At 39.1% G+C, this 27,818-nt stretch overlaps 1 protein-coding gene across 1 annotated transcript; it reads right to left on the bottom strand.

Moving 5' to 3' along the window:
• Positions 1-31: 31 nt before the first annotated feature.
• On the bottom strand, positions 32-27,746 carry LOC108574704 (dynein heavy chain 7, axonemal). The gene is made up of 35 exons (XM_017937327.1): positions 27,502-27,746; positions 27,107-27,410; positions 26,861-27,012; positions 25,669-25,822; positions 25,428-25,577; positions 25,001-25,189; positions 24,805-24,908; positions 24,467-24,736; positions 23,036-23,340; positions 22,607-22,961; positions 21,670-22,143; positions 16,024-16,404; positions 15,287-15,723; positions 15,101-15,216; positions 13,448-14,833; positions 12,918-13,112; positions 12,578-12,709; positions 11,437-12,492; positions 10,670-10,846; positions 10,394-10,566; positions 9,297-10,302; positions 8,875-9,063; positions 7,395-8,473; positions 7,096-7,287; positions 6,811-7,037; positions 6,383-6,753; positions 5,715-5,895; positions 4,022-4,320; positions 3,777-3,941; positions 3,470-3,710; positions 3,056-3,345; positions 1,735-1,972; positions 1,469-1,620; positions 761-1,042; positions 32-238 (listed from the first exon to the last, which is right to left on the bottom strand). Exons 1-35 carry the CDS (start codon positions 27,744-27,746, stop codon positions 32-34), a joined length of 11,874 nt encoding a protein of 3,957 aa, XP_017792816.1.
• Positions 27,747-27,818: the final 72 nt, after the last annotated feature.

The following is a 27,818-nucleotide window of genomic DNA, read 5'->3' on the forward strand; positions in this document are numbered from 1 at the left end:
AAATTACTATTATTCGGACACGGTGATTATTTTAATCGGACAATTGACAGAGCATGGCTACGCCTCGCAGAATCCAGTGCTCCGGCGGATGTTCCGTCGGGAGCCACATGGCGATTACGAAGTTGGTCGAGTGGCCGGTCGTCGAAAGAACGCCTTTTCTCTCGGAGGTTTTGTACACGGGACAGGTGTACGTTTTCCTTTCAGGCACTTGTTCCTTTTTCATCGGTATCATCCAAATCTGCCGAAAACGAGTGCGACAGATTGTTGAACGAATTCGATTGCGTGCTCGCTGAGCGTGAAGAGAATACACTGTAAGACTGGAATATCGATAAGATCTCGAAGAACAAGGTACAAATTGAAAAACTAGGAAAGGGATATTTTTCTATCTTCAAATTTTATCACTTATTTCACGATTCTCTGACGATTCACGATAACCGAACCAACCTTTTCAAAGTATTCTTTTTATACAATACTCAAACAAATGAAAATTAACCCTTTAGTGACAGAATTATTTCTTTTCAAGATTATCGAGTCTGTAATGGACAGAAAATTGAGATAGATTTTTGCTTGAATATTCAAACCAGGAGAGATAATATTTTCCTTTCTTTGTTTCGTACAGTAAATAAAGATTTATTTGCTTCTGTGACGGATAGTAAATTGCAATCAATTTTTGTTCGAGTATTCCTCCCAATTATTGTTTTTTCCTTAGCAAATATCGTGTTAACGCTTGTGTTTTCAATTACCTCTGATAAATACTCACGTAAGGGACATTGTCGTACAGAATTTTCGGCAACGATTCGTCCAGCTTCATCGTAGTCAAGTTGAAGCTAGCTCCATCGAGAAATAGGCCGTAAACGTAGACACCGTCGGCTGGTGGCTCGGGGAAATCGGTTTCGCTGAGAGGAACGAAGTCGTAGATGAGCAGATCTATGGGTATCGAGTACTTTCTCGCGTAATTTTGACGCGCGCCGGTGAGGAACGCCTGGGTGAAGTAGAAACCGGATATCCAGAAGGTAGTTGGTGGTCCATCGTCGTACCATTGCTGTAGAAAAATATTAAAAACTCTGCTTGGTGAAGTAGCTTGCGCGATATCCTTTTCATACGATCCAGTCAATTTCATTCCAGTCAAATACCAATTTTGATGGATCTCATGTATAATACAGTTCTTCGAAGAATATTTTATACGTATCTTCTTTACGTCCCTCGAAAATCGTGTCAAAGGGGTGAAAATAACTTGAAAATTTTAAGATAGAAATACTTATCTTTCCAATATCTCGGAAACTATTGGGTTTGCAAAAGTAATTCAATCCCTTCGTCCAATAATTTTTGTCGAACATCTCGCGTGTCTTTTCATTAAGAAACTCTTTCCACCGAGACGAGTTAAAAATTAATTCCGCGGATGCGAAGGGGTTAACGAAAAAAAATCAGCCGACGTGAAAAAAGAAAGGAGGGGACGATTGTTAATTACTTGAAGAAAGGCTAGCCTCTTCAAGAAGTCCTGAACATAACTGCCCAACGGCTTCAACGACGGATAAGAGTTCTTCATCCACATCTTCGGTATCTTTCCGGTAATTATCGATACGTAGACCTCCTCGAGGTCCGGGTTCATGATCACCAGACCTTAGATTAAGTTCACGAAGCCGTGAAAAATCGATAGACACAGCAAGAGAGAATGAGAGAGAGAGAGGGATAGAGAAGGCCTGGTCGTCACACCATGCTTAGCCATAGGTTTACCTTTGATCGCCCTCTGAACATTTATGAGGCTATTCCTGATCGTTTGCAGAAGCTTGTTGAATCTTCCCATTTCCTGGACCAGCACCGTGTTCATGCTTTGATTATATAACGTTGGGTATTTCTCAAGCGCGTCCACCAGATCGAAGTTACCGGGCAACTTTGACAGAATATCAGACGCCACCCCGTAGACGACCTCATCGGGTGATTTCCCTGTGTCTGTTTCCGTTTCTCCGGTGTCCTAATTGGAGGATGGAAGAGTAGTAGCACACAACACAGGGCCCTCGTTAGTCGTCCGCGCGATTCGTCACGCAGAATACATTTAAGGAATCCTATTATATTTGTGAAACACGAGGCGAGCCGAGGCGGCCGCGTACACGCCTTAATTGTCTCGAAATTAATGAACGAAGATAATGATAACGACCGTATCCCTCCTCCTGTTCGCGATACCCAGCCTGATACCGAGATTTTCCTCGGCGAAAGCGGAAGATACTTTCGGTACATCGCGTGCTGCTTGTAGATTTAACGAAATTGTCGGGATAACGCCGTAACGAATAACAAGTAATCCATTGTTTAATGCCACGTAATAGCGTGACTACTTGTAGCCATTTAAATTACCTTCTTATGTAATTAGAAAAAATTGAGGGATATTAATATACACTGTTGTCCAAAAGTTTGGGACCACTGAGAATTTTCAGAAATTCAGTCTAAATTTCTAATAAATGTTAGAAATTAAATTTAAATAAAATTGAAGAAACTGTTGAGATTTTTTTGTTATCTAAATCTAGCGTAATCGAAGAATTGGTAGCATAATCGATATTCCTGTAAACTGATAAGTGCTCTCAAATTTTTCACCGCTAGAAGATTTTTACAAATTTGTTGAATACTTTGTGAGTGTCACTAAAATAAATACACTTGCAATAGATAACACATTCACTGTCCAACGACTACGGAGCATAAAGTTAACTTAACTCGGTAATCCAAAAAGGATACATTCTATTAATTGAATTATTTCCATAGCAATAGACCTCTTTCTGTCTAAAAGGAAACACGTGTCCTGAGTCACAACGATTCAGTGGACAGTGAACATGTTAATATCGCTAAGATTATTACATTACCTTTTTCCTAGATTTTTTCAGCTAAAGATTCAAACACGAAATGCACGAATAACAAATGACCCAATAATATAATTTATTTGTCGAATAAAAATTGACGTTGAGATGACTTACTTTAATATCCAAAATAGGCTACGCAATGAAACAGGACAAGGAATAAAACATTCGATTCTACGTTAAGATAAATTACTATACAATTATAGTCTCACCTGTGTAGATAATATAGAAGACAACATCAACGCAGTCTCCTGCTGATCCTTAATGATATCCGCGTTCTCGTTCATTCCAAAGACACTAGGCGCGGTGATCATCGGAAAAGATCTGATATACTCGAGATATTCGTTGTGACTGGTTGCTTGCGGTACGTAATATATGCCACTAGGATCAAACAAGTATTTCTTCCGCGCGATCAGTTCCATGCGATAGAATCTCTCGAGGATCGTGTTCAAAGTCCTCCTGTCCCATTCATCTGTCACGCGGCCGCCATAATTGCACTCGCCTGTAGGAAAAATTAATTGCCAATCGACCTACATAGTCTCTGAAATTCCTGATTAACTGATAAATTAATCTCGGATATGAAATAGAAACGGTGATTGATAATTAAAACAGAAAAACCACGATACCCGTTAAATACTTCAAGGCAGTGAATTGAACATCGTCGTATTGGTCCAAGAAAATTTTTAACTGCAATGCACTTATACGTAAATCAGTCTCGTTGAACTCGTACTGATTGTTCCAACCAATAGGGCCGAATTTCCTTCGTTCTTGAACAATCGCATGAAAGAAACACAACGAAAACAGTAGCTTCTTAAACGTCTCTTTTTGCTTGGACGTTTCGAAAAAGTCCTCGTCGCATATTGGATCCTTGAAACCAACGAAACTCGTCAATCTTCGAATTTACTCAAGATTCTACTTATCTTTACTATTTACCTGTAAAAACGATCTAACAATATTCGCTCTCAACCCTTTCGGTGGTTCGTTCGTCATTTTGACACCATTCTGAAGCACGCTGACAGGAAAATGATCGACAGGATAACTGGTTAGCCATAATCGAAAATCAGGATGTACCGTGCCAGGTGTGAAACTTTCGCAAATCTGTGGAAAAAACTTTTCCCCTTTATTTCTTGGCCCGCCGTTATAGTGTCATTCATAGGTTCGCCATTCTTCTCGTATACCTTCTCCAAGAGTGGCATAAAGCTCTTGGCAAGATGACAATTCTGCAGGACCACCCAGGTGCCATTTTTCACGCCATCGTCGATAAGCTGCGCGGCGATAACTCCCTGTCCTTGACCCAAAGACAGGGAGAAGAGCCGGTTTGTGCCGAAACCTTGGTCGTCGGCGAATTTCAGTAGAATCGCCATGGGATCGGCGCCAGGAGTCAGTACGAATATGAGGGGAATGCAGGAATACGAGTCCGCGAACGACGATACCAGGTCGAAGGGCGGCGGCTCGATGTACAGGCGTCCCAGTTGTTCTACCGGAAACCAATCGAAAATCGTTCGACTCCCGATGAAACACAGATATAATACTCAGATCATTCTTTTTTTTATTCATATGTATGTACGTACAGCGGTGGATAAAAGGGTAGAAACATTGCGATAGTTGGTGGAACCGACATAGTAAAGTCGTGAATTGAGCCGTTTTTTTTCTGAAGTGGTATAAGTTCCAGTTTGAAAAAAATAAGTTAAGGCCAGTTTCGGCTAAACATGAATGACTTCTTAGACTATGTCTATTTTATACTACTCATTTTTTCCAAAATTGGACTTATACTACTTTAAAAAAGCGATTCAAATTTATTGTATAAATGATTTTTTTGAAAGTGGTATAAGTTCATTTGTAACTGAAGAAACCTTGTTTTTCTTTAACAATATTAGACGCAAACCTTTAAATATCTCGGTATAAGAATAAATGGACTTGTACCACTTTAAAAAGAAAACGACTCGAGCAAAGCATTAAGGGAGAAGTCCAGTTTGAAAGTATCAAAAAATCGATTCTTTTTTATTTGTATAAATTGAACTTACATTTTAAAAATATCGCTGTAGAATATTAAGGACCAATTCATAAAAATAACTCAGGGCTCTAAACTGCTAGGGGCTGCTTTGTAAACAATATAAAACCGATTTTATTGATAGAAAAATTACTTTTTTCAAAATTTTCAAATTTTCGTTGCTTTTTGATACCAGTCCGTTCAATCCGAGCATAAACTTTCAAGGAACAATAATACTTGAAATTTTCTTGCTTTCAAACCACTTCGACAGCTATATTGCTTCCACCAACTATACTTAAGCGTTATTAGAGAAGAAGGTTTCTTTAGACTACCTTGACTGGTTCAAGAAATCAATTCCTTTTGCATTTTCATAAAATGATACTACGTTATTTAAAAAATGAAGAATACACGTTGAGATCTATATCGACACATGTTGCAAATATCAATATCGTGATATGAATCTCAATGCGTGTTTGACTGTTTCGATGTAGAGGGTGTTCACGCTATTACTAGCCAGCGTTTTTCTCGTAAATGGTAAGTACTAAAGAAAAAATGAAAGAGGAAAACGTTTTGCAGTGTTCTATGACCTATACGATAGCGTATATAAATTTTTTATATTTGCCATATTTCTCGAGAAACGATGGTGACCTTTGATTTTTTAAATGGAACGCTGTAGTACAATCAGACAAGTGATTTACAACTGTTGGCCTGCAGTATACACCATTCGACTTGTGTCTTAATATTTTTCATACGAGTCGAACGTTTTTGTCGCGTGGAACATTCTTCTGACATAAATATGCAAACGACGACATGGCGTTAGGTTAACGCGTGTCGTTCAACGAGAAACTCAGCGCACCTACGCGTGCATACACGTTTTTTACCTTCCACAAATTGCTGGGCGGCTGGCACGACTTTGTCAGGACGAATACATCGCAGCACGAGCATTCTCTCGAAAGGGGTGAGCTCGCTGTAAGGCGCAGGGAACGTTAAAATGTGAGGCTCCATGTGATCAAAGACGAACTTCCAAGCGTTCAGGTTTTTCGTGAACGAGTCTTTGAATCCCTAAACGGAGGAGAAGAAAAAAACGGGATCCAACATCGCATATATGTATCTTATGAAGGATATTTAACAAAATCAAACGATGAAAATTCTATTTACCGTTTCGCTTGCATTTTCATTAAGAGGATTGTGTACCAACATTGACCCATAAGTTGCTTTACCGTTTAAAAATTGAACAACCTTTTTTACTATTCTGTATTTTAAAATTTGTGTTTCAGATTTTTGAAAAAAATTTTACTCAAATTTTCAATGGTAAAACGACTTATAGTCCACACTGTCTATATTATTGTCAGTGTCACTCTGCCTGAACAATATGTACATTTCCCAGATGTTCTAGGAAATGTTTTGAAGTGTAACGATTTAAAAATACTGTTTCATAGTTTTGTCAATTTTTCTTCTAAAGTACCAAAACAGATTTAGGCGATAAAAAAAGTCCAAAGAAAAATACTCGACTGCCTATTTGTACATCTACTAATTCGAGTCACAGTACCTCCAAGCCAGGAACGTTGTCCAGACGACACAATTCGTCCCAAGATTTCGAGGGCAGCCATTCGGTGGGATTGACGAAAGGATTGTCAAGGCCTACGCCGCCGGTCAACAGAAACATCCATTGGGGAATCGAGAGTTGTCCCTGCTTATTCAGCAGGTTCACCGAAAGCAACACTGAGAATAAAAGCTTGTCCTTCTCGAACAGCGAACGACATATGTTCACGTAGAGGGAGTACGTGAAGTGTTTCGTGAGATCCTTCAGTCGTTGCTGAATGTCTTCGACTGGCTCTGTGTTGTCGATCGTGTTCTTGAAGAGATTCACGAACCAAACCAACGAGTACTGATACATTGGATCGATGTTCGCCAGTACAGCTACGAAAAATTCGCAATTAATTTTACCCTCTTTAAATGTATTATAAAAAGATATACCAGTTGTGAAGAAAAGAACAGCGCTGTAAACGGCTATAGGCGTGTATTCTAATCTAGCAGCATCGATGGACTTCTCGGTAATCTCAGCTGCAGTTTGTTTCTTAAGAATCTCATCAGACAGATTCTTCGACGAACTGAGCACACTAATGGCAGTTTCATCTTCGAGAATATTTCCTTCTGAGGTCGATAATACCTCCAGAATTTCATCTTCAATTTCTTTCAGCTTCCTGAGAGAGAGAAGGTTGAAGATAAATATAAAAGAACGGTAATAGAATGTTGACTTACTTTTTATTGGCCGCGCCTTGGACGATCAGCTGATTCTTCTCAGCCTCCAAGTCTGGTCTCTCCTTAGCCACCACTATACCAAGAAGCTGATCTTCCAGACCAATCGGTGTGATCATGAAATTCAACAGTGTCACCTTAACAGCTACTTCTGGTAGATAATGAGGATTGCGTAGTTTCGTTGTAATATAGAACCTGAAACAAAGGAAGCAACAGATAAAAGCTATTACCATCGATCCGATACCTCAAACGTCTCGCCTAAGACGTTTGTAAACTCGCGTAAAGTAAAATAAAACGGTCACCTAAAATTCGAAGAGTACTCGATGATGGAATCTCCAACCTTAATACACTCTGTACCTCCAGATTTGAAAGTCTGTTTCATCAGAAGAGGTTCCAAAGCGGCATCCAATTCCTCGCCGACGTTCTCCAGCAATACAGGCTGTCCAAACTGAATAGCATTCTCCAATACTCTCATGTAATCACTCTGAACCAGCCTGATCACATTAACGTTATTCTCCTTCTCCATGTTCTTCACCCACTTGTTTGCCTGTCCCTGGGGATCGATCATCAGAGGCCATCGTCGTGAATTCATCACGATTATCCCATTGTCTATGGAGAACAAATCGCTAGGCAGCCCGAAGATGTTCCAAGACCGAATCAACACAGGATCACCCAGGATCTGAGTTAGCTGATAATCCTTCGTGCAGACCACACGCAGATCCATACAGATATGCACCCAATTGTCAATTTGCTCTTGCCTGTACTGAGTGGTGAACACACCAAGATAAGCTACCACCCCAGAACCGATGAGGATGTCTCCTGTCAGAGTGTAATAACGCTCGCCCAGTGCCTTTGCGGTTTCAGACCATCTGGTGTACTCTCCCCCCAGGCCACCAATCAGCTCCTTGGCTCTCCTTAATTTCGCCTCGCACTCGTTCACTTCATCCGTCATCGCCTTGTACTCCGCCTTCCGTTGATTCAACAGCTCCTCCAGCTTCGCCAGCCTATTCTGCACCTCCTGCAACTGACTTCTCTTCAGGTTCAATTGCGTCATCGCGTTGTCATAGTCCGCCTCGGCTAGAGCGAGCGCTTGTTTCTTTGGCGCCACGATTTTTGCCACTTTGTCGTATTCAGATAAGGCGAACACCCATCTGCAGAGACCCTCGCAAGCAGTTGAGACGTTTCTGATCCTTTCCGGGTCGAAGTTCGGGTTGGTTAGAATGGTACTGCGAATTTTATTCATGATTCGTTCAGGAATGTTGTCTTTGTCGAAGGTTAACAACGACTCCAGGAACTTCATGTCGCTCAACATGCGGAGAGACGCCTTCCAGTAATCGTCCACTGTGCCCTCGGGTGTTTTTACTTTTTCCGGCTTGACGTCCTGGTGGGACAGTGTTTCTGTCAGGTTTTAGTCTTTCAAGGTTTATTTATTATAGTGTCGCGTAGCGAAATTGGGGATTTTTACGTTTCTTATTTTTAGTTTGAATATTATCAATCTTTAAAATCGTTCAAAGTTCCGGAAATGAAAACTATTTTTTCTGAATTTTTTTAGAATAACGTCTCAACTTTGTAAAACTTTGGTGAATAATGTTTCTTTTAATACGGTAATTTTCATGTTTTATGAAGATTGTATCTACCCTTGACCACTTTCGAAACTGTATCATTCATATTTTCAGACTTAAATGTCACAAAATAGAAACCTTCAATTCTTGCTAAAAAAAAATACATCCTCATGGCCAAACTGTTCGCTCTTTAACTACAATCGAAGTTTACAAATCGAACCTTTAGAATGCAAACTGCTTCCATCACCAACCGAACACCAGCTGGCGGTCTCTTCATGGACCTCACAATCTGAATATCCTGCGGAGTGAGAGTGTTCAGGGCAGCGTTCGCCGCGTTCAATATTGGCATCACTTCCTGCAGATCAGCGTCACATTCCGCACGAATGGTATCAGCCTCGTGCGCCACAACCTGTATACCCAAAAAATTCCAATGAAATCCCCCAAAAGAAGAAAAGAACCTCCAAATTATACTCAGGACCCTCTTTACCTCAAAATCTCATTAATATCGAATGCAAGTCAGAAAACGTGTCTTTCACCGGCAGTAATTAAAGAACACGAAGAAACGAAAAGTCGAGTGCCTCTTCGCAGAGGTTTCCTAACTAAATTCAAGTAACTGTGATCTTTAAGCCGGCAACACCTTACCATAGCAGCTTCCTCATCCCTCTTCACGATTTGCTCCATGGCGGCCGCCTCCTCGCTCTCCCTTTGAACATCAAGGAACATAGCCTCCACGTCCTTAGCAGCGACGAGGAGTTTCGGTTGCAACGCCACTAAAATCTCTTGCATCTTCTCCACTTGCTTGTGAGTACTGTCCAACTTTTCCAAGCCAGCCTCGTACCTTCGTTTACCGTCGATCGCCTCCTGCCTCTTTTTCGCCAGCAAATCCTTGAACGTGCTGATTAGCTGTAGGTACGAGGTAGGAGTCACGTAATTGTACCTCCGAGCTTTCTTCAGGAACTCATGTGACAATTCCTGCGTAGACGTATGGAAGAACTGACACATTTCAATGCAAGCTGCCCTTTCGTCGTGTGTCAGATCGATCTCACCGAGGAATTTGGTCGCCACTGCTAACAGAGCGTCCTCAGGCCACGGTTGCAACCAGTCTATGGTGCAACAATTCACCAGAGCTGGGAATTTTCGAATTCTCACGCGAAAATTGTCACCTATCGGCGACATAGTCACCACCACGTGCAAGTGTTCGCGGACAGTTTGCACGAAGAAGTTGAACAAGGCTACTGGACTTCCATCCGTCTGCATGGATCTGTCTCTTTGACGATCGATCGCACGCATCTTCTCGCAGATGTCTGTCAATTCGTCTGCAGGGAATATATTAGGTACTTCACCGGAGTTTAATAAGTTACTGATGTCCTCGAGGAACGTTTCCTCCTTGACCTGAGTGTCCATGAACAAGAAAACAGTGTGCAGGTCACTGGCGGCGCTCTTTTTTAAGATACCCTTCAAGTCCTCGTGCCACTCGTGAAGACCGTATTGTTGGGACATTTCTACTTGGAATAATTCGTAGTCGGCTATGTGTGAGGCTAGTTTTGTCAACGATTGACGACCTGAACCACCCACTCCGATTAATAACGCGTGACTTCGAGGCTGCATCATCACTCGACAGATTTTGGATAGATGTTCCACTGCGAATCTGTTGGTTTTTGTTTTTATTTTAAAGAAATTCAAGAACCATTTGAAAATACGAAAGAAATTCAACGAAAATAATCATTTCGAATCGAAACCTGAAAAGCACGAGGTTCATCGGTGTTCTCGAAATGGAATTGTACTCCGCGAGATATTCTTCGACAATGATCGCGAGGTAATCCAAATCCGACACTTCCATGTACAGCTTCTTATCCGCCAGTGGGTCTTGGAAGTCGCAGTAAACCAGATTTCGAAGTTCCATTTCGGTCACCTGTTCAAGATCAAAGAAAGGGAACAGTATTCAAGAGGTGTTCTAAAATTACCGAGCAGTCGACGATTTAATTGATAATAAATTAATTCAACAGAAATTCAACCTGATTGTTCTCCGCTCCTATGAGTAACTCTTGAAACAATGTATCCAGATGATCGTCCATGTGTGCCGACATTGTTCTCCTTATCTGTTCGACGAGCCACCTAATGTCTACGTCGTCCACCAGCCGGTCCCCATAGACTCGTAGCACCTCATGCACCCATAGACGTTTCAAACCCACCTTGAAATGTTAAATCGTGCTGAAGATTCTATAATTTTCGTCCAATTCATTTCTAAGTAAAATTAAATAATTTTAAATTAAGCAAATGAGAAGAGACCCACAAATTGTTTCGTTAAGAATCAGGTCTTTCGAATTCCTGGGAGACATTTTCGAAAGTGTTCTCCTCAGAAAAGAATGAATTTTGAATTCGTAAATCACTTCAAGATCACCTAAGAGCGTTTCAATATTATTTGAATATTATATAAGGACACTTCAAGGTCGTTCGAAGATCGTTAGTGTTTAGTGTTGCGATGGTCATTACAATCACTCACCACGAAACTTTACAATAAAATATTACATGAAAAAATATCCTTATAAACGTTAAACTCCATAAATGAAAACAAAATTGATACTCGTGAGACTTTTGTGGCTTTCATTGCCTGGATTGCTTGAATTCCTGTTTGAGGCTTCCAGGTTTGAACAGTGTCCGAAGTTTATCGAATTCCGACGTGACTCTAACATTGCAATTAGCTTCATCAAGGTACAGAGACACTCTGATATTGCCAAAACCCGGAAGCTTCAAGTAACAATTCGAAAAAATGAATACATACAGGATCAGAAACAGTCTCAGGAGCAGACAGCAACACGCCCTGTATCACTCTCGAAAAATCTCTTAAGTTGAATAAGTAGTGACACTTGGCTGGTGTGGGCAGAAGGTGTTTCCTGATCTCCTTGTAAACGCTCAGCGTGCCGTTTACTATGTACTCGGTGCTGAACATAAAAATATCCGAAAACTCCTTGACCCTAAAGTGCCAAGTGACGATCGCAGTGAAGATCGTGGTGAGCACTTCGTCAGAGAACTCAGAAATGCCCAAAGTGAAGAAGTGTCTCTTGAAACGTGGCGTAACGTCCAATCCGCTTGACGGTGGACCCATAGCGCAGACCAGCTGAACATCCACCAACTCTATAGGCGCCACTTCCTTGACATCGTACCAAGTCCAATGATCCAACCACTGCCTGAGCAATTCTATAGGTGGCTGTGCGCCGTACTCCTCTTTCTGAGGCATAGAAATGTCATCCACGAAGACCACCCAATGTTTCCCAGGCGGAGCACCGTACAATCCCTTCCTACGTCTGTCCAACTTGCTCATGATGATCTCTTGAGTCTGATTCGCGGTTGTCTGAGCGGAGAATATCACGAAGAGCGGCTTGAAGATATCTGGATCGATTTTCTTCAACAAAAATTCCATGATATACACGGATTTCCCGGTACCAGTTGGACCGACCAATAGGACAGGTTTTTGGTGACAGATTAATAGTTTGAACAGGTGAAAATAGCGAACAGTTTCAATGGTTGGAACGATTATCTGATTGACTGGCACGTCTTTGGGAATTGGAGGAACGTCTTGTAAATCATCCATCCAAGGCCTCCATTTGCCTCTACCCTCTTTGATGTATTTATAGTCGAATACTAGGCCTGTTAATGGCAAGTTCACCACGTACGGCTTCGGTGGATCCGTGGTTTCCGGTGAAACGTCGAAACGTTCTCTGATATCTTCGGGGAATTCTCTCTCGGTTAATGCTCTGAACAGATCGCTAAACGGTTCGCGGGAATCTACTGTTAATGTGCCGCCCATCGCCCAAATACAAGAGAAGAAGAAGCAACCCTGAAATAAAAATCGTCATTCGGTGTGAATTTTGTTGGAAGTATCAGAAAAAATGTTGGAAGCTTTGAGTCAAAGTTTTTTCTACCTCCACTTGTGCCCTCATGTCAAGGTCTGACAAGGTTTGAAGGTACTTTTCGTCGTGGAAGTCGTCCAGGAAACAGTCGAACAGATACGTTATGGATCTAAGTAGATTGGCATCGGGCATGGTCATCAATTCCTGAGGAAAAGTATCGAAGAAATATGGGATAAACTAGTATCGCTTCAAGAATTTCTAAATATTTTAAAACGAAGTGAAAAATTATCGCATTAAAATATTCAGAGTAACAAATTAGCTCCGAGAGTATTCTATAGTAAAATAATATGTTAATCCTAATTAGGTGATTCTAAACATTTAGCTGACTATCTACGAGGGATATCTTACGAACCTTGACCTTCCATCGAAGCAGTTCCAAAAGAGGAGGACAAAACCTCATGTACATGTCGTTTAAATGGTTCTTAAGGTGTTCGGAAAAAGTGGATGGCAAGGTATTCAACCAGGAGATCAAAAGTGGCGTCCAGCCCAAACTGACTGGTTCCATGTAAATCATGCCGCATCTGGACACTGTGGCTGGTGAAGCAACCTACAGTATTAATAAAAAAAATCCTCGTTGATATGAGATCAACAAAAAAAAGTCTATTTTACAACATCGAATGCAAAGAAAATACAATAGGTTCTGAATAGCTTATTGAAATGATTTTGAATAACTAAGATATGCATCAAGGCTGCATCAAAGAACCCTGCAAAGCATTATTTCGCATTTAGATTTTACCATTTGATGGTAGATATTTAACTAGAAGCACTTCTTAACATAATACCATTACGACTTTCGTATAAGCGTTACCATTTTTTGTAAACACCCTGTGTACAATTTTCAGACGAACAGTATTATCCAAAATTCCCACGATAAAATCCTACCTCCAAGTCCATAGGCTCGAATATCAAATTCGTGGTAGGAGCCAGCTGAATAATTTCCCCAGAGGTCAAGCACAGCTTCTTATTATCATCCAACACAGTGTTCATGTTCTCGATCCAAATTGCATCAACTGGCCCATCGAACACCAGCCATTTCCTGTTCAAATTAGTAGAAGACGCAAACGACCTATAGCTCACAGCTAACACACCATCGCTCCATTCGTGCGAAGCAGGATCGAATTGACCGTACAATTGACCCATGGTGATCGCCTTTGGATTGATAACAGTTATCTCGACTCTGTGCTCTTCCATCAAATTCCTCTCCTCCAACAGCGCCAGACAATCGGCCAGCATCCTGTACGCGGATGTTTTACCACCGAAAGGTAGTCCAACGATCATGAACCCGTGCCTGACGATCATCATTTCATAGATCTGTTGTATCTTCTCCAAGAAGAAATTTGTACATTGAATATTAGCTGCGACGCAAGCTTCCCCTATGCAAGCGTTCAAATGAGTATAATCTGGCGTAGGAAGAACGACACCGGGGAACAAGTCTGAAGCAATTCCCTCGAAAAGTGGTAAATCGTGAACGAGAAACTTCGGCAGGTTCACGTCTAATATACTCCTCAGCATTAGAATATCTTCAGATTCTTCGGGATACCTGAGCTTCAAGTTACCAGCCGCGATGAGGACAGACTTGACGGCCCTCATACCGTAATCATAGTGATGCTGGCTGCTCAATTGTTCGGAACAGAGTCTGTAAGCAGTGACTATCTTCACTGCGAGAGGTCTGCCGTTGTAGAAGCCGTAGGAATACAAAGTATTCTCCGCGATCAAAGCGTAATCCGGGACCATCATGGCTACTGGACGGAACAATGCCTTTAGATTGTCCGGTAACTCGGATCTACCGGCGTAGCCAGGATTCATAGTGATGAAAATAGCGCAACTCGGGTCTAGGAAAATCTCCGTTCCCTCGAACACCATTTTCTCTGCGCCGCTGTTGATCCCTCGTTGAATTGTCAGGATCTGTTGTGCAACCACTGACAACACTTCCAAATCGATACGATTGAACTCGTCGAAGCAGGACCATGCGCCACAGGATGCTAATCCTTTGAAGAATTTCCCTAAGGCGATGTAATCTAAGCCTTCAGAGCAGTTGAACACGACGCACTGTTTGGCTACTGCTTTAGCCAGATCCTTCGTGGTCTCAGTTTTGCCAGTTCCAGCTGGTCCCTCTGGCGCACCGCCTAAATGAAGGCTCAGAGCACCGAATAGAGTTCTGTAGCATCGATCTGTCAGAGGTGTGATGACCAATCTTGATGAATTACCAAGGTACTCGTAACCGTATCGTTGGTAAGAGTTGATCATGTACGCCCACATGTTCTCCTCCTAGACAAAGGAATATTTTTGTGGGAATGGTAGAATTTTTCGGACAAGTCTTTAGACCAGAACGATAAATGTAAAACGGTTAGATCAGAGCTGATAGTTAAGAATTGATAGTTGATAGAGGGAGAGTATCTGAGAATTTTGAGAAAGAATACTTAATCAATCTTTGCTTTGTATATTTGCTTTGTTATATTAATATTAAAATATGTGATCGTTTTGATGATAATTCTACGGTTAAGTGATTTCTGTCAATGAAAAAGTGAATCTGACCAGCCAGTAGTAACGCAAATGGCACAGCCATCTGAAGTCAGTATTCTTGATCACTTTGTCCTTGCAAATCTTTGACAGTACGTCTTTTCCGTGAACGTCCAAGGTAACCAGAGCTTCTACGAATGTAAAAGAATTTATTAGGTTTTTTTCACCAACCCAGAAGCACTTAATCAATTTGACAATTACCCAACGTGATACGATTCTGTTTCGATAATTTCCCTCTGATGAGCAATATGATCTCGTTCAACTCCGTCGTACACTGATCGAAGTATCTCCACAGACCTTCCTCACCGAACAACATTGACTCCTCTATACGTAGAGTCCAGTACATCTTTCCAACGCAAAGAATCGTTTGGCCAGGCCACTCTAACACCCAGATTTTCCTCTGTTTCATAGGATACGCGTCTATCGCGTGCTTCACCTCGTGCTTCACACTTCTTCGCATAATCGTCTCTAGTTCAACTAGCCATTTCTCCACTTGTCCTCTGGCAGATGCTGTCGATATTACATCCACCAATGGAACCTCTTCGCCCTCCGTTGATCTCATCGCGAGCACCTCTAGGTCCTCGTTGAACTTCAAAGTACTTATTCCCTCGAAACACTTCTTCAGATGCGGTTGAACGCTGAGAAAACAGCATTGGAACACGATAAGATCCGGAAATGAAGCTTTCAGTGGAAGAAATAGGATATTAGAAGGTGTACACACTCTTCGATGTAGTTAACGATATCTGAAAAGCTCATCCCATTAAAAAAATCACAAAATGTTTACCATTTGAATACATCAATTTCCTTTTCTTCTTTTTTTTTAACAAAGATCGAATTTTACTTTAAAAAATATGGTAATAAATATGAATTCTTTCCTACGGCCGATGTATTTCCACGAGAATAGAGCGTATTAATTGGTTCTTTTTCCCAATCATTACCGAGTTGGATCTTTAGTTTCAGACAGAATTTCCAGCAGCTCGTCGTTGGACAAAAAGAAGAATCTCGGGAAGAAGAGACGCTTCTTCTCCAGGTAATCGTTCAGACCCTTCTGAATGTCCTCCAACAATCCGTAACTCTTCTTCAACCTCTCCAACATTTTATCGATCTCGATAACAGCGAGAACACGAGGATCAGTCTCGACGGTCTTCATGATATCCCGCCAAGTCTTGTCCACAGCGGAGAACTTTCTACCCTCGTCTGGCATTTGCTGCTGGATATCAGGCGACGTGAAAATCGGCTCCAGGTACATCCAGACCGCCTGAACGCGCAGCCATTGGTCCAGTATGTCTTGCAGCAGATGCATCTTGTACTCCCATCTCCTATTCGATGCAAATAAATCGTAAAATATTTACCATTCTTACAGTATGTCCCCAGGTGTGTCACGTTGAAAAATGTCAGCTCGTAAAAACGTCTCGTTCTACCTGTAAATATCTGTAAAAGCATGTCGAACGAGTTGTACAGGGTGTCTCGTCTAAATTATTTCAACCCGCTGTTGAAAGTAAGGGAACGAACTGATAATCGTCGATTTTTATGAAACTCGGGTATGTGGTAATTCTTGAAAGCATAATCGACACGTTTTGTTTTATATCGCCAATCGTTCACGGTGAAGGGGGTATACGTCGTCCTCAAAGTTTATGGTAATGAACATATCTGATCTAGTATCTCGACAAGTATCAGAGATAGAGAAAAGGTGTAAATTGAAGAATTTTGTATTTTTGAACGACAAATTTGACTGCGTAAATAGATTTGAAAAAAGTCCGTTTGTTTAAATAATATATTGAAAATTATTACCTTTTTCCGTGGAAAATATTTAATGATTCTCGTGTAAATTTGCGCGTGTGGTCTACACAGTCGGACACAAAATATGAATAAATCCGAATTTTCATATCTTGCAAATTAACAAAAATAATTATAAGAGTAGTATACAGGGTGAACCACAAAACGTGATCACCTTAAATTATTTTATAATCAGTGAACTGATCGAATGTTTTGATTCAAAGACGTCCCTTAAGATGATAACAGTATATTCTCCACAACTGTCAGACCGCAAGGAAGCTAAACCTGACACTCATAGAGTCAGGGACTACGTTTTCGAACCTCGCGCCCGCCTTTGTAGACTGACGAACGTAGGCAAGGACAGCCAATAAAGCATAAGCAAGAAACGTTAGTCAAGGCAACCAAGCGATTTAAATATCAGTAAAATGTAGGGTCGGCCTACCTCCACGAAAAAAAAAAATGTAGGGTCGATTCCACAAGTGTCAGTAAAATGTAGGGTCGATTCCACAAGTGTCAGTAAAATGTAGGGTCGATAGAAGCAGAAAAGCTGCTAAACATTAGAATTAAATGTAACGATAGAAATTATTGCAATAATTCGTAATGCAATTGAAAAGTTGAAGAAAAGTCTGATACAAATGTTTGAAAAGATTCTAGAGTATAAGAAAATTTGAATAAAATACGCGACGAGAATTGGGGAGAAGCATAAGTTAAACGCGTAAAAATATTCAATAATAAACGAACTAGGGATGAAGCTATTATTTCAATACGCGATGCACTGACTCTAGTATTTACTAAAATTCAAAAATTCTCGTATAAATTCCGAAAATAGATTATTAATTACGGTAAACTACTGAGACGGTTTAATTTAGGGTGGGCATAGTGCACGAGTGTAGTGCACTCGTTCCAAATCAGCTCACAATATACAATAATAAATCAACTAACTACTTAACATGCAATTCATGCAAATTCCTTGGATGGTAAATTATTAGTAAACAAAATTCAATATCAGAGAAAATATATGAAAAATTTTAAATTAATTTCAGTTGCTGGAAGAAAAGTACATATTGATTGTTATGCTGTAACGAAAAAGCAAACTCTTAACCTCTCAATTTCAATATCCTATTCGACAAGTCTGAAGAACAACGATGACTAAAATTCAAATGTTTATTTCCCTAAACCTTCAAAATAATTTCGAAATATTTTATTCGAAGCGGAGTATTCCAAGTCAGTATCGATAATTGAAGAAATTATTTGATTGTATTTAAAAGAACCGAAAGGAGAATATTTAAAGTCCGATATTAAATGTCTAGCAAGTACCAGTAATTGGTAAAATGATTTATATTTCTTTTAAAAGCTGGTAGTGTATTATTTTTGTTTTAATTGTGCTGGGATTTGTTGGTTTGTTAAGGGAGGATAATAGCGAATAACGTGTGAAATTTGAAAATGAGAGTAAATAGGAACGATTGGATAACGAAATTGGGAGAGTTAGAGAGAATGTGTGAACAGACGAGAAGAAGAGAGGTAAATGATCCAACATGAGAATGTAAGTGTATATTTTTCGGTAATTACTTTATAATTGCTTTATAATTACTTTATAATTACCGATTAGTGGAGAATATTGTTTACATGCAATGGAAGTTTACTGGTGATGTTTATAATTTCGAAAATTCAGGTAGAATTGTAAATATACTGTATCGTAATTCGAATTTAAGTAAATTAGGTTGAACTGCAGTACACAGACGTTACTTTAGCTTGAAATAAATTCGAAACATAGAATTCACAGAGAAAACACTGCGAAACAGCAAAACGTAAACGTTACAATTGTTATAACATGTAAGCAAAAATTTCAGAATTAATTATACGAGTATTTCTCATAAGATTACCGTTACAAGAATATTTCACGTTTATTAATAATTTTATAAGAATTAGGAATATTAATTCACTTTGTTAAAATGCAAAAACTAATAATTTTACAGCAAGTGTTAAGAATTAGGAGCAGCATTCGTTACAAGTTCCACAAGGATACTGAAAGAAAAATTTCAAATTAATTTCAATTGCTATTACGAAAAAGCAACCTCTCAAAGTAATTTCAATATCCTATTCGACAAGTCTGAAGAACAACGATGACTAAAATTCAAATGTTTATTTCCCTAAACCTTCAAAATAATTTCGAAATATTTTATTCGAAGCGGAGTATTCCAAGTCAGTATCGATAATTGAAGAAATTATTTGATTGTATTTAAAAGAACCGAAAGGAGAATATTTAAAGTCTGATATTAAATGTCTAGCAAGTACCAGTAATTGGTAAAATGATTTATATTTGTTTTAAAAGGAAAATTTCTAATAGGTATTAGTTAAAATGAATTGTTATTCAGTCTATTGTATTGAAATTCTAATTGATTCTAATGTATACAAGTGTTACAAGAAGGCTGAGTGTGTACAGGGTGGACACTGACTCTAGTATTTACTAAAATTCAAAAATTCTCGTATAAATTCCGAAAATAGATTATTAATTACGGTAAACTACTGAGACGGTTTAATTAAGGGTGGGCATGGTGCTGCTTTAGTTTGAAATGATTTATAAACACATAATTAACAGAGGAAAAACCGTGAAACGGCAAAACGTCTACATTCTAATTGTTATAACATGTAAACAGAACTTTAAATTTAGTGTAAACAGAAAAAATATATAATACAATTTATTTCACGGTATTGCAACAAATAAACGTTGAATCAATATTTAATTCGTATAAAAACAATTATTTAACGTAATAATTTTACCTTCACTATGGCTATTTTTAATCTACGACCACAGGTCAACCTGATTTCTAATCCTTACGAACTTTAAATTCAGTCTAAACTGAGAAAATATATAATACAATTTATTTCACGGTATTGCAACAAACAAACGTTGAATAGATTCTTAATTCGTATAGAAACATTTATTTAAAATAATAATTTCACCTTCACTATGGCTATTTTAAATTTACGACCAAGGGTCAACCTGATTTTTAATCCTCCGAACTTGATTTCACAACGAGAAAGTAATAAGATCGTTGAAACGTACTTATTTGTCAAAGAAACTTGCAAAAATGTATAAATAATAATATGTAATGTTTTAACAAATTTTTGGAAGTATAAATTAATAATAAAATTGTGAAAATTAATAAATTATACGTTATTATAACATTAATAGAATTATGACTAAACCGAAGTTCGAAGTCGAGTATTTAAAGTCTGATATTACGTGCCTAGCGAGTGCCGGTAATTGTTAAAATTTGTTTAATAATTAGTAATAGAAATTCTAATTGATTCTAATGTATACAAGTGTTACAAGAAGGCTGAGTGTGTACAGGGTGGACATAGACTAGCTAGTAGCCCCCGACCACTCTATTCACATCTCAGAACCTTCAGGTCAAAATACGCCGCGAAGTGTCTAGGGCCCAGTATAAAGGGTAAATGATTTCGCGGGACATCGGCGGGTCCTTATATACCTGCGGTACCCTCTCCCCAAAGTCATTAGCAAAATCGTCGGTTAGGTCAGGCGGGAAATTTTCGCGGGAGATTTTCGCGGGAGATTTCCGATATCGTAACACGGTATAATTTATCAATTTTCACAATTTTATTAAAAATTTATACTTCCGACAATTTGTTATAACATTGCATATAACAATTTATACGTTTTTACAATATTCTTCAATGGAAACATAGGTTTTAGCGTTCTCGTTACTTACTCGTGGTTAAATTAATTTCGTAGGGATTAAAAATCAGGTTGACCTGTGGTCGTAGATTAAAAATAACCATAGTACAGCTAAATTTATCGTGTTAAATAATTCTTCTTACACGAATGAAAAATGTATTCAACGTTTGCTTGTTACAATACCATGAAATAAATTATATTACACATTTTCTCTATTCACACTGAATTTAAAGATTATAACGATTAAAAATCAAGTTGACCTGTGGTCATTTATCAAGAATAATCATAATAAAGCTGAAATTATTGTGTTAAATAATTTTTTTAATACGAATTAGGAATTTATTCAACGTTTGCTTGTTACAATACCATGAAATAAATTATATTATACGTTTTCTATATTTACACTAAATTTATCGTTCTATTCTAACAAGCAAACGTTGAATAAATTCCTAATTCGTATTAAAAAAATTATTTAACACAATAATTTCAGCTTTATTATGATTATTCTTGATAAATGACCACAGGTCAACTTGATTTTTAATCGTTATAATCTTTAAATTCAGTGTGAATAGAGAAAATGTGTAATATAATTCATTTCACGACACTAAAACAAACAAACGTTGAAAATCTCGTAAAGGAAACCGACTGGTGTAGCGTTACACGCTTGACTGACTGCGAGCGAGATAACATGGGCGCAGCAATGACGCAGACCTAGGCGTAGGACCATCTATACTGTCACTTGTAGAGTCCAAACTTCCTGACTCTTGTAGAGAATTTACTGTATACTATACCTTTTATCAGTTGTCTCTTTCTTTCGAAAATTTTGAAGTCACCTTCAGTTTTTTGCAAATAGATAGAGATCTATGGTAGAAAGAAGTTGACCTGGAAATTTTAAAAGAAAAATAACTGATAAAAAGTATTCTACGATTATCTTACGAGTCCCTTTAAACCATATTACGTACGATATAAAATAACTTTAGATCGATCCATTAATAAGAGAATAATTTAAGGTGATCGCGTTACGCGGTTCACCTTGAATGTACTGATGGTCTGAGGACATATACTACATTTACGAGGAAGCATTTTCAATTTTCACCGGTCCGCTTACAGTATCCTCGCTTCGAACGGCTTTATGTTCGGAGAATTCTTAATGGTGACCGTTTTGATGATATGGTCGTCCAAAAGAAGCTGTATATCATCGACACCGGCGATCACAAAGGTACCAGTGTCCTTGAAAGGGTTCACAGTGAAGGCTAAATCAGTCCAATCCTTCTGCATCTTGTCCATAGCCCTCTCCAGGGTGCTCTCTTTCGAAGCGCTGTCCGAGATGCTCTCGAACTTCTCCACGAACAGGTCCAGTCCCATATCCAGGATCCTGGCCAATGTTAAATCAGCGTCGACCTTTATAGGGACTCCTATGATCGCCGAAATTTCATCCCAGTGACGAGCCTTTAATCCCGGATTACCCAGAGTAAAAACGATCGGCATGCGCTCCCTGAACTCTTCGATTTTCTCCCTCACGTTCCCTGCCAGCTCTTTCAAATCCGGCTCTTGGAAGGCTTTCTCCAGCTTGTAGATCGTTCTACTCGTGCAAACAATTTTTATTAATCGTTATTTGCCAGAAGAATTGATCAGTAGGAAGAAACGAAGGATCGTTATTCCGTTTCGTTTCTCAAATTTCTTTTCAACGAGAAAGCAACTAATTTACTTTAAGGAAAAAATCACATTCTTGCAAATTTACTTCACACCACTGTAAACGAAAATCAAAAAGCTATAGAATCCTGATTTACTGGAACATATTTTTAAATTATCTCTTGGAGGAAGTGTTGGAGGAAGGTTTGATCATCAATTTAGCTGCAAATCAATTTTATCATTTTCCCGAAAATAAAGTGCAGTGAAATCTTCAGTGTCGACTATTATATCGCTGGAAACATTAACGTAAAGAAAGGAGCCTGTTCTCTTTCGAAATAATACAAATGAAAAATTTTCTTAAGAAATCATTTTTCTTCAAAAATCATAAACTTAATTCGAAAAGTACGATCAACCTGTACGCGTATCCCACGTCATTATCAATATCCTCCGGATTATAACTGCCGATCATCGTGTTTATCCACAAGTCGTGTTTGGTCAGAAAGTCGCAGATCGCGTCGAAGAGTTGCTTATAGGGTTTCAGGTGATCTGCGATCTGCTTGCGACGAGGATACTGTGTGATGTCCCAGCCAAACGACGTTTCCTCTTCGTTGAACTTATCAATCTTCTCCATGGCGGCAATCAAACGGTTCTCCAAATTCTGCGTCCTTTTCTGATACTTGTGAACATCCTCGATGTCACCCCAATATTGTATCTCATCCACTTGCTTAGCGTAAGATTCTAACTCTTCCTCGAACCTGACATATCTGACTGTTTGAAGACAAGAACGTTTCAATTAACATCCCTCGAATATTTCCCCTTTCTCTTCTTTTTCATCAAATCACCTTTTAACGCCTGCTGAAACTCTATAGTCTTATTCGCAACGATCACTTCGTTTTCCTCCAATATTTGAGGGACCTTGTGGTACCATTGGAACGCTATGTTATTTGTGCTTATTTCGACATCCGTGAGACAACGATAATCAGATAAGAGAAGGATATGCACGATTATTTCGCAAAGATCCTGCTCGAGATTCTTCAAAGAGACGTCTATGACCGTTTTCATGAAGCTTTTAAGGTCCATCAGCTCGGCCGTGTTGGCAGGTGCGCTCAGCGCACGATCAGATATAGCCTGATACTCTTCTGCAGCTCTAAACCGGTGCTCGTCATTATCAATCACGCGAATAAATTCATTCGCGATGGTTAACACGTTCACTGTCCATTGAACCGTACATGACTTAAGACACTTTCAACCTGGCCACGTACGCGCAGCTATCCTTGAAAGCCGGGATAATTTGTTATTTCTTTCGACGATTAAGTTGAAAGGAGAATCCAGTTCGACAGCCCGAATGATAAGTGATATTTAACAATTTTTTTTCGATAATCTAGTTAAGATATCGCGATAATTCTTTTTTCCGTTGAAAGGTGCATCCTTGGATTAGGATAAAAAAATTGTGTTCAATTTTCAATGTTGCTATTGTAAATTTTATACTTCGAGCTAGCACAGTCTGCAATGCATTGTTAGCGTGCAGCCTAGCATTTGTCAAAGTGATTCGAAAACGAAAAATTTCAAATATTATCGTCCTTTGATGGTTTATGCTAGGATTGAACCGACTTATAACAAAAGAAAAGTGAAAGTTTTGAAGAAAAGTCAGTTTGTATACCAAAGAAATCGGTTTTATATTGCTTATAAGAACATTCTAAATAGAGATAAAATACTGATTGTCGATTCAATCTCTGAATGGACATTGTCTGAAATTGGTCGGTCGATTAAATTTTCAGTTATCCTGCGCGCCAACTTGAAAAACATGATTTCGAAGGAACCGCGTTTAAAGTTGGAGCTTTGCTTGCAACCTCGTTATTTTCATGAATTCGTCTTTAATATTAGTAGGAGCATATTTTTGAAATTTTGTACCTTCAATTCGTGCAGAAAAAAAAGGAATCAATTCTTTGTTACTTTCGAATTGGACTCACCCGTTAAGTTAACTTTGCACTTATACCTACTTGGACAATGAACGTGTTAATACATTACCAACCAAGCGAATTGCAATTGAACAGATATCTAAGATTGCTAAAACGAAGTCCAGAAGTACTGACAACGAATTCTACGTTTGGAAGATTGATAATGTAAAATTTGAACGATGACTCATCGCACCACACGATATTATGGGAAAAAGTTTCTTCAAATAGCATATAAAAATGAAACATCGTTCGTTGTAAATAATACAATACTATACCACATCGGTTGGCAATGTGTTGAGATAACAAGACACTCACTTTTTGGCTGTGTCCTGATATCTGTCCACGAGCGTATCAGTGAGCAGAGATTTTATACGACGAACATTGGCGACGATCGCCTCAACGAATATTTTTCGAGACACCTTGAACAATCCTGTGAACGCTGTCCTCTCGATTTGAACAGGCAAGTTCAACACTTGTTCCTCGTAACATCTCATCGCTTCGTTATAATCGTCCAACTTTTTATTCTCGTCCTTTACATACCGTTCTATCATTTTGTACTCCTCGTCGTTGTACAAATGCTCGTACCTACGATAAATGGGTAATGCAAAAAGAAAATTAAAACTGTATAGAAGAATTAACGAGCGGATAATTACATTTGCAGATCCATTAATATCTGCTCAGGGATAATCCTTTCTCGATCGATCAGGTCGATAATTTCCCGCTTCAGTTTCTCCACTATAGATTCGTCTATCTGAGGCTGTGCGCAGAAGAGAACGCAAGTGCAATTTTCGCAATCCGAAATGCAGATACAGAATAGAATGTGTGACACGGAAGAGAGATATTACGAACTTTCAAAATCTCCTCCGGGCCAGACCAGTCCAAGTAAAGCTGAGTCTGTAATTTATGAAAACGCCTAATGGCCTGGCATATCTCGTCCAGGAGACCGCAAAGGACCTCTTTAAATTCTTCAAAGGACGGCGAAAAAGTGAGCTGATTCGAGCTGACGACTATGTCCACGTTAAATTCGCAATCGATCGGCTGCAAACCACGAACAATCGCCTCTATCGTTTACTCGTGTCTTGCACTCTAACCCTTTCGTGACCAGTGGGACGTGTTACGCCCCTACTCGAGTACTCGAACAAAAATTCATATCTCTGTTTAATAATCCGTTAGAGACACGACGAACGGTCTGATAAACGGGATAACTAAGAAATGTGAAAAAAAAAAAAAGATAACGGTGACGATAATTCGGTCACGAAAGAGTTAAACGGCTCACCTGGCCGCGGATGATCAAATCCATGAAATCTCTCAGGGTCCATTTACACATAGCCAGAAGCTGGGACTCCATTATTTTGGCAATGCAGTCGTAGAAACCCTTGAATCGTGTGCGCTGCAGTGGACTCGGGACTAATTGCTTCCTATTATTCTGCAAACGGACGAGTCCGCGGATTCAATTGAAACGTTAAAAGCGAATATCAAACTGTACAAAGTTAATGGAACAATTATCACCGCTTTACCACCAGGAATATGTCCTGTATACCGCTGTACCAAGAATCCCTCAAGACTTTCCGCGCTTTCACAATGTGCTTGTGGATCGTTTTCTCAAATTCCAACAAGTCCCAGGACCTCTCGTGTTCCGCGATTTGCTTCAGATCGAACAGCCGAAAATCACTGAGAAAGAATTGATATAAGAGTCTTAGGGGGTTGTGCATCTCGTCCCTAAGTCTCCTACAGATAAGTAAATTTTGGGAATTCTTTTTTCGTAGGTGACTGCTAAGTGAAAAGCTTCAATTTCTTCGGAGGATGTAAAAGTAACTTTCAACTGTTTTCTTCAATTCTTACGAAGTAAAGATAGTGCAAAATGGAGGAGTTACACGGTAATTGCGAAACCTCTTCTCGATTGCTGGCCGCCATTGCTGGCAAGAATTTGGAACGTCTGAAATAAAAAATTCTTGTTGATTTACAAGTAAAAATGTATTACCTACAATGTAGGATACGATTCTTTTCGATGTCTCTATTGTTTAATTTTTTTAGAAACGTTTGAAGTTGATTTCTCTTGGCAAAAAGTGGTTTTTCCCCTTCAAACCGTCACCATTTCTATGGTAGTTACAATTTTCAAAAAATCATAGGCTACGTTGGAGATGATACATTTTTATTTATTATTCAAAAAGAATTTTTTATTTCAGACGTTCCAATCCTTGCCAGCGATGGTGGCCAGCAGTCGAAAAATGGTCTCACGATTACCGAATAACTCCTTCATTTTGTAACATTTTTACTGTTTAAAAATTGGCGAAAAAAGCTGTAAGTTATGTTTATATGCTCTGAAAAAAATGGAAACTTTTCATTTAGTAGTTGCCTATAAAAAAAATTCCCAACCTTTACTTATTTCCAGAAGCTTCAGAGCAGTGTACCCCCTCAAGGTAAAGATAACCTATGCGATACAGGGTATCTCACTTGTAACGAACGTCTAAATTACTTTCGTTGCCATTCGAAGTAAGGAAAAAATGTCGCAAGAAGAGTTTATACGATTCGAGTTCCCCCCAAAGTCGTCTTTTGTCGTATTAACGTCTTACAATGACTTTGAACAATGTAAAGACCTTGGAATGACCTTGAAGATGACCTTGGAGGAACATTGTTTTTTCAATAGCAACGGAAATAATTTGGATGTTCGTTAGAAGTGAGACACCCTGTATATGAGCGATTACTTACCGAAAATTGCCAACCCAATGTTCCAAGCTCATCCTCATGCAAGGGTTTATAAGATACAAAATTTGACGTAAAGTTTCACGGTTCCCTTGAACAGCGGCTGATAAACCGGGTAAACTACGCTTTATCTTAAGTAAGTTTTGAGTGGTCTTTTCCTGTTTTCCGGTTATTAAATATACGTTATAACGTGTGTATATGTGAAATAAAACATGAGAAATGTAATCGAAAGGTTCAATCGACGATTCAAACCTGGGAAAGATAATCTTCCATGGGATCTCGAAGCGCGTACTCCAATATCGCTTTTTTAATATTTTCCGTGAAGATAGCTTTGATCTCGAACAGCAAGCCTTCGGTGAGGTACTCAAATCGTCCTCTCAAATGGGACGGGACTAAGCTCAGTATCATCCGCAAAATGTCATCTTGAATTTTTACCGCGTGAACGGTATCGACCCCGTTGCAAATATAATTGTAATATCGGTTCACGTCTTTGTCATTATTCAGATCTATATTTACACCCGGTAACTCGGTCTTCGCGATTAAGCCGACCATGAATCTGAGAACAGAGATCTTTTTACCCCTCTTTTACCACTTTTTTCCCTATATAATTAGGGAATAAATTAAAACCGACGGAATTATTTGCCAACCTGCGAAAGTCTTCTACTTTTAATCGCTTCTCTGTATATGTCTCTCTAAGGTTTCGTTTTCTTCGTTTCTCGTGTTTCCTCTCGCACAGAATACATTTCATTAATTCCGCTGGTAAAGAAAATAACGGCTCGATTTTCCTGTCGATTACGTTTGATATCTTCTGAACAGGTTTGGCGCGTTCTTTTTGAACCACCGGATGCGGGATACCCTCGCATGATGTCACTTCCTCACAGTCGCATTCCATATTGAAAGTACGCTAGAGCGGACCTTTAAAAAGTTCGAAATATGTTACGTGTAAAATCAAATTGCATCGTAA

Source organism: Habropoda laboriosa, unplaced genomic scaffold (assembly GCF_001263275.1).
Source record: "Habropoda laboriosa isolate 0110345459 unplaced genomic scaffold, ASM126327v1 scaffold223, whole genome shotgun sequence".
NCBI classification, from domain to species: Eukaryota; Metazoa; Arthropoda; class Insecta; order Hymenoptera; family Apidae; genus Habropoda; species Habropoda laboriosa.